General features: G+C 37.3%; 1 protein-coding gene across 1 annotated transcript in view; it reads left to right on the top strand.

Annotated features, from left to right (window-relative positions):
* The window catches only part of DISP1 (dispatched RND transporter family member 1), a 123,774-nt gene that overhangs the window by 96,128 nt on the left and 19,852 nt on the right, over positions 1–7,794 (top strand). Inside the window, 1 exon segment of the mRNA XM_025210637.1 lies at positions 3,690–3,719. Within this exon segment, the coding sequence (XP_025066422.1) occupies positions 3,690–3,719 (30 nt within the window).

Raw genomic sequence — 7,794 nt, forward strand, 5'->3', positions numbered from 1 at the left:
TAATAAAGTCATCATAACAGCTGCAAGGTATTGGTTACACTGCTGGAATTTATTTTGGTGTGCACAGAATTCTTTTTTTTTTATACATGCTTTTTTGAAACAAAACAATTTGATAGCAGGGCTGACCTTTGACCTTCCTAAACTTTGAAGAACTTAATCATCATCATTTGTTCAGCACTTAATAAACTTTGCAGGTGGAGGAAACCAGAAGGGAAATGCAGATTTACTTTTGGTTTCTTGTTTGTTTTTCAAAAAGATCTTGAAGTTACTTAAAAAAAACCTATATAAAAAAGATAGTTTTTGTCGAAGAAAAAAATCTTTGTACAAAGGACTCCTCTTTATAAATTTAGAATGGAAGTGCTCAGTAAAGCTGAATTAAGGAAAACATTTTCCAGTGCAAATTTGAACAATAGCACGCAGCAGAGGCTGGTGTAGTTTGGCTGGGGTAACAACTGTTTTTCACCAGACTGTCCACTCAGGCCAGGTACAGACACTACACTTTTACCTATATAAGTGATTGGAAACTGAGAGATCTGAAATGAAAAATCTATACACTTCCTAATTATTTTTCAAAATTAATATATAGGCTTATCAGTGAGCCTAATGCTTTACAGAGAAAGTAAAGATCCACCAACTGCCCAAAGGAGATTACCATATAGGCTGCAAGGGCTAGATCCCAGGAAGCACTGCCACCCTAATCCCTAAACATAGAGTGGATAACCCTGCCAGGCCCAATCTTAAACCTAGGGAGGGTAGTTAGATGCTTAAGCCCAATAAACTCATTCTATTCCTAATTCCACTGCATGCTTCCATTTGAAGCAGCGAGAGTCCCTCAATTACAGCATGCATATATACCAGGGGTGGGCAAAATGCGGCCCGCGGGCTGGATGTGGCCCACCAGGCCATTCTATCCGGCCTGTGGGGCCCCTAAAAATTTAGAAAATTAATATTTATCTGCCCCTGGCTGCCTGTCATGCAGCCCTTGATGGCTTGCCAAAACTCAGTAAGTGGCCCTCCACCCGAAATAATTGCCCACCCCTGAAATATACCTATGCAGAAGTGGCCCAGAGGATGTGCTTCAATGACTAACTCCCACCTAGTCTCCAGATCGATACAAATTGGCAAATTTAAAGATTGTTAAAGTTCTCAAGAGGGTCATGACATTAAACTGACCAAAACCAAGACTTAATGTTTCATTGGGGATGGGCTGAGACCACACCACCTCACTGGCAGCCTGCCCATTGGCAGAGTGATTCACACCACCCACAATAAAACCATGTGGGCACATGCTACATAGTGCAAGTGTGAAGTGTATCAATCATAATACAGAGACAAAGAAGTGGCTGGAAGACTAGTTAACTGTAGAGTAGCTAGGTTAGTAGCACAGGGATAGAGAACAAGTTAAAGGAATGGAGACTTCAGTGATTTTAGAGGAGCATAGGGAAAGTCAACAGAACATCACTGCTAGACGGGCATGGAGGCTGTGAAGCATGTCTTAAGGGATGTATAGGGCCAGCAGGGCTTTTCATCCTAGGCTTAGGGTTAGTGTTAGGCCTGTAGGTTTAGCATTATGGGTGGCAGCCCCTGCCACCCCCACTCTAGGGTTGGCCATGAGTGTCTCTGTGGCAGTGTCTTTGTCATAGGCAGTATCCTCTAGGCAGTGTCCTTGTCAGAAAGTTAGGATTGAGGCCAGTAGGTCCCTTTAGCATTAGGCTGAGATTAGGGTTCTGGCTGACAGAGCTCTCTGCCCTAGGGGAATAATTTAGGCATGGGGCAGCAGGTTAAGGTTACTGTTGGTCACTGCCCCTAGGTCAAGGTTACTGTTGGCAACCTCTCCATGCCTAGAGTTCGGGTTGAGGCAGACACAACTCCCCTGTCTAGGGTTAGTGTATCTGCTGTCAGGGTTCCCCCAGTTCAGGACTATGGTTGGAGCAGGCAGGACTCCTTATCCTACATTCATGCTGGGAGCTTTCATTCGGCAGAGTTCCCCATCTCTTATCTGAGGTCTGGCTGACGGGCCTCCTGAGACTGCAGTTTCTTCCTGTGGGGGCCCCCCACTAAAGTTTGAGTTGAAGCCAGGATATTCCAAGGCTAGGTTTTACCCAAGTTTGAGTGAATCACATTCTTCAAGGAACAGTATAATTTGCCTTAAGAGGTTAATTGATTTGTATAGTTAGCTTCTGTAGAAATCCCTGACAGCCTCATTTGTTAATCCCATGGTATGGGAATGAAGAAACCCCTACTTCTTCAGAGACCTTAGAATGCAATGCTATAAAAATAGAACCACTGCTGCACAGCAAAAATATGTCTCAGTTGAGTGTTTTCTAGCTGCAGAAATATGGAACTGGCCATGAAAATTAACAAGTCTATGTTTTACCTGAAGCTATGGTTTTAAGGCATTTATAGATGTGCTCTGGGAGTTGGGGGGGTGCTTAAATTAGAGTGGCTCTGAGAGCCGCTCTAATTAAAGTACCTGAAGTGTCACATGTATCAGGGTCCCTGTGCTGAAAAATGGTGGCAGGGGCACTTTAACTAAAGCTTGTTGAACAAGCACTAGTTAAAGCACCCCCGCCACCATTGTTCAGTGCAGGGATGCTGATACACGTGATGCTGGAGTCTGCTGGGTTGTGGTAATTGCCACGTTCCAGCAGACTCAATTAATTGGGCCTGTAGGGTTAATTAATCAATTAGTCAATTAATTGAATCTGCTTCAATGTGCTGTAATTCCGGCACGTCAGAACAGCCTTGCTGCACAAGTGTAGGTGCCCTTAGTTACAGCTTCAGAATGTGTCATTCCATGTATATGTAATCTTTAAAGGAATCTATGGCTGCCTGATGAGGCTGCTTTTGGATCATCTTAATTACAACTTTTTAAATATGCAGTCTACTGAAATTAAGAACTTCAGTAGCTAAGATAATTGCCCATTTAGAAGAGCAGATACAGCAACCAGTATGCTTGTACCTGTTTTCTGTATCTATTCAAAATAACTGAGAGTGAGATTTCTAGTCATGAAGCAACTACAAGAGAAATGATCAATTAAGATATGCTTCATTTTGGTTACTTTTTGGTCTTCTGTTTTTTGGATAGTTACAGCATAGCATATGCCAATCTTAAATGCATTCTGCTATGTTCTTGCAATTACCTTCTCTACCCCTAAAAACAAATAAGCATAGATATGGCCTTTGCATAATCTGAAGATGAGTGAGATTGTACCATTTAGGAAGAGAATTGCACAGTGTTGTTTAAACAAAAGTGTATGAATAGTGATTTTAAAAGGTAGAGATCTCCTGTTTTTACCACTAAACTGTAGCTGTTGTCTCAATTACTATCACTAACATTTATGTTTGTTGGTAGCTTGTCTTTGAAAATCCGAGAATTTTTTTTAGCATTCATCCTCAGAACAAGTTATGTTATACTTTTTGCTTCTGAAAAGCTTGTACTGTCGTATTTTAACTAGAATTTTCTAGTCTATGCAAGTTTTCATAATTGTGATAATTGTTTGATGTAGTTGTGTTTTACAAAGATGCTGAACATGATGGTATGATTTTACAAGTAACTTGTATTCTTAGTTCTCTGCTTTTATTCTATCTATTTTTCAATTCAGAACAGCATTAAATATTGGAGGAAAAATATTAGTGTACATTTGTGTATTGCATCTGCCTTCAGTCATTCTTCTTTTTTTTTGCAGACCAGCCAGACCATTCAAGTTACCAAAAAGGTAAGGTACAACACAATCATTTATATATCTTGTGTATGTTCTTTCATATGTCATTGCTGACCAACAAAAAAGGAAAACAAAGCAAAGCTAAAATCATGTATATTGAGAACCCAGTGGTTTCCCATATGCAGGTATTAATGCATTGCAAAATCAGGTATTTTTTTATGGGAATAGATTTTCTTCTACAATAAATTGGAAAATTAAGCCTATTCAAATAGCTACTGGGTGTCATGGTGAGACTAATATTTTATTTATTTACAACTAAATTGGTGGCCTTTCTCTCTGTGTATGTCTGTACATTAACTACATTTAATGTGAATCCATCAGTTACTGCCATGCTGTTTCAAAATGCTCCCTCAGAGGGCTCCTTATTGCAACACCAATGATTTTTATAGTCTAACTAAAGAAAAGTTGAGAGTTTGTTCTTGTAATTACCTTCTCTACCCCTAAACACAAATAAGCATAGATATGACCCTTACATAATCTGAAGATTAGTGAGATTGTACCGTTTAGGAGGAGAGAACAGAATGGTTTATCAGAATTACGTATGCATTTGAAGTAATAAAAGGAGATCTTTTCAAAGAATATATGGTAAAGGAGCAATCCATCTGGAGGAATTGCCTTCAGTAAATAAGAGATCTATTAATTGAATATGGAGCTGATTAATTCAATCAAACATTATCATTGTTCTTGAAACAATGGAAGGCCTTCTAATAAACACAAATCAGACCTTTTGAAAGGATGTATATATCTTTTAATGTGAAACCTAAGTGTGATGAACAGGTTTTTACACTTTGTATATATAATGTTGATTCATAAAGGGAAACTTCTAAGAATTTTTATTGCCTAAAGCATGCAAACATAATTTTACAGCTCATTAGAAATTCAGGGATGGAAGAAAAGAATCACAGGTAAGAACACTTAGCTCCCATCATAAAGCAGCTTAAAAATATTAGTGTTCTATAGACCAAACTGATTATAGTTGATTTAACCTAAATACATAACTTCTTGAAATCTGTTTTTATGGTTAGTAGGGACTACAACTTGATGAAAAAATACTGAATGCCATAAATAGTGGAGGGCTACCAGCCCAGTCCACTGCCTGACTAGCTAGCTGCACCAATGTGTTATTGAGCTTAACCATATGGTGTAAATGAGGAAACTTAGCCCATATTCAAGGGAGAAGTAATTATGCATTTTGCTTTAACACTTATTTAAACAAGTGTTTACTTGAATATGAATTGACTTTAGAAAACATTTAATTGGTCTTCAGGTTTGGGTCCAGAAGTATGTTCTCAAAGATTGAACTGAACAAAGGAGAAATTAATTACTGTAACTCAAAAACCTGTGTTCACTAGAAGGGGAATAATATTTCCAGATTTGTCAGGGATTGTTTAAAATTATGGCTGATCTATTTGTGCCTTCTTTACATTTTTAATGTTCTGGGAAAATCATGTTTGCATGTTCCAGCCCCTAAAAGGCACATAACAAGTTAGTTAGCAAAAACAGTATCAGAAAATTGAAAATTCAAAACCAAAAATGATTTTTATATATAAAACCATTGTTGGTTCTGAATTATAGTGTTGTGTGTGTGTAGATAGATAGATAATATTGCTGTCAAGTATGATACTATTATTTTATTTTGTTGTTCTGGCTGAAGTGATTGTTGCTGATCTGATTTTCCAATCTGTGACATACAAAACAGGAAAATGTACACGGGTAAATACTTGGTTATGTTTCCTATATGTAGCTTATTTGTGTTTTTAAATTGGTCATGCAGGCCACAACTTCCTTTAATGTCAGTGACTGAAAAATTCAGCTTAACCAAGATAAGAGAGGGCTGTTCAACACACAGACAAAAGAGGAAAGGAATAATTCCTTTAATAGATCAAACAGGCAAAAATACTTTTATGTCTTCAAAGCAAACATTATGTCTACAACCATTGTAGTAGTCAGTCTAGAACTTGGTGTTTATAGAAACATTGATTTCTATAAATGGAAACATTTGCTTAGGTCATCTACTTCCTTTCCCCAAAACTTTGTATAACTGCTCATTTGCGCAGACTGCCTGTTTATGATTAATTTTAATGACAAATAGCATGACAAACTGCTTTACAAATTTGCACTAATTAAGGTTCATAATCTCTATGGGATATTGGCAAGAATTGGACCACATTTATCTTTGGAGAAACTGGCATGTGGCCAGCATAGTGTTTGGGCTTTCTAGGCTCCAAGCCTGAACTCAGGCCACTAGGCCAACATGCAGTGTCAATGTTGGCCTTCTGGTCAGTGTTTATCTCAGAGTCCTCTCTGGGCAGCCAGCAGTACCATCTTTGGATATTGTTGGTTCATGATAGAAAAATGGCCCACAGCTGTCAGAGTAGCAGTTTACTGATTTTGGATCATAAGGAGTGCTGGAAATACATATTAGATCTTGTTTCAGTGGTGTTGTGGCAGAGTGGTTAAAGTCTCCTGCTGATACTGCAGAGCCATGAGTTTGAGCCTTGCTCTGGGCTTATGTCAAATGCTGGCCCTGGGCAGCCTAGCTGTAAATACTTACCTTGGTCACTGGGGTAGTAGAGCCAAAGGCAGCTAAATATAATGCAAGCCACATCAATCTCTGGTGCTGACTACAGAATTTGGTGTGCCTTAACCATACTAGCCCACTAGGCTGTTAAACTCAGGTTGACCTTTGACCTAGTTAGGTTTTTTTTTTAAGTAACAGGGCAGAAGATGTCTGTTTAGAGACTACTAGGTCCCTAGAAAAAAATATCTAGTTGTGCTGATTTGATATCCAAAAGGACAATAGTCCTTGAGATGAATAAAAGTAAGTAAGTACAAAAAGAGCTGCAGTACAAACTGACCATCATCTTTGTTTGTACTGAGATTGAGGAGAAAGTGGAATAGAAATTGACCTGATCAGTATTTGCATGTGTGTAGCTACTGTCAATATACTATGATTTGTATGCTAATTGTTTGTAAAAATGTATTACAAACTTTGCAGGACTTTGCCCTTTCTATTCTGTTTGCAAGATTAGATAGTAAAACCTTTCTTAAAAGTTGTCCTTGGAACGTAAGGACTTTGATTTCAAGTGACTGGTGTAAAAAATTGTGAATTTCAAACTTTTTACCTGAATTTGTTTTTGTTTTATTTATTTATTTTTTCAATTTAACTAAAACCTCCTATGGAGACAGAAAATATTTCTACATGTAGGAACTCCTGTACCTCAAAACTTCAGTAACAAAATACTGATGTGTACTAAAATTTGAGACCACGTTGTTCTAGATGTTTTAATAATTCACGAGGATGGTGTATGATGATATACGTATTGTTTTGCAATTTGCTTTCAGCCTTGAACTTGCAAAAAAGTCTATGCACTATTACGACATAGGGTTTGAAAATTGTCTTCAGTTGCAGTTTTAAGTGTGGAATAGACTGCTCAAGGGCAGAATAAATAGTATAAGTTTTTAGCATTGGTTTTCTTAAAGCTGAAATTGTATTAGAAGTGACTTAAAGTTTCAGTTGTAAAAAAGGTTGCAAAAACTTACTTTTCAATGTACAACCAGAACATGGAAAATACCTTGACCAAACCAGAATTTTAAAGATGAGGAAACAGTGTAAAAATCAATGATGAGTGCTTGGTCTTACGTAGCATTTTCACTTGAAATGATGTTCTTCTTGCATTATCCAAAGCTACCAGAATGTTTTTAGTAAATAAGTAGCAATTATCATTACCAAATATGTGGCCTATTTATAAATAAGCCAAAAAATGTTCTTCTGGCAACAGACAAAAAAGGCTTGAAATACATCCATATTTTTACAAAACATCTTGATGAAAATATTTATGAAAATATATATTTTCTTAAGAAGAATCTGATGCAAGTTTTACTTGGAGAGGAATGTAACAGCAATTGTTAAGATCTCTGTAGATGTATACCTTTGCCAGTTGTGAACCAGTTAAATCTCATTGAAATGAAGCAAGAAATGTGTCATACTTTAAACAAAACTTAAGGTATAAAGTGAGGTATGAAATAATTCTGTTTCTTGTTTCCTGGTTTATTATATTACTCTTTC

This window comes from Alligator sinensis, unplaced genomic scaffold (genome assembly GCF_000455745.1).
Source record: "Alligator sinensis unplaced genomic scaffold, ASM45574v1 scaffold266_1, whole genome shotgun sequence".
Classification (NCBI taxonomy): domain Eukaryota; kingdom Metazoa; phylum Chordata; order Crocodylia; family Alligatoridae; genus Alligator; species Alligator sinensis.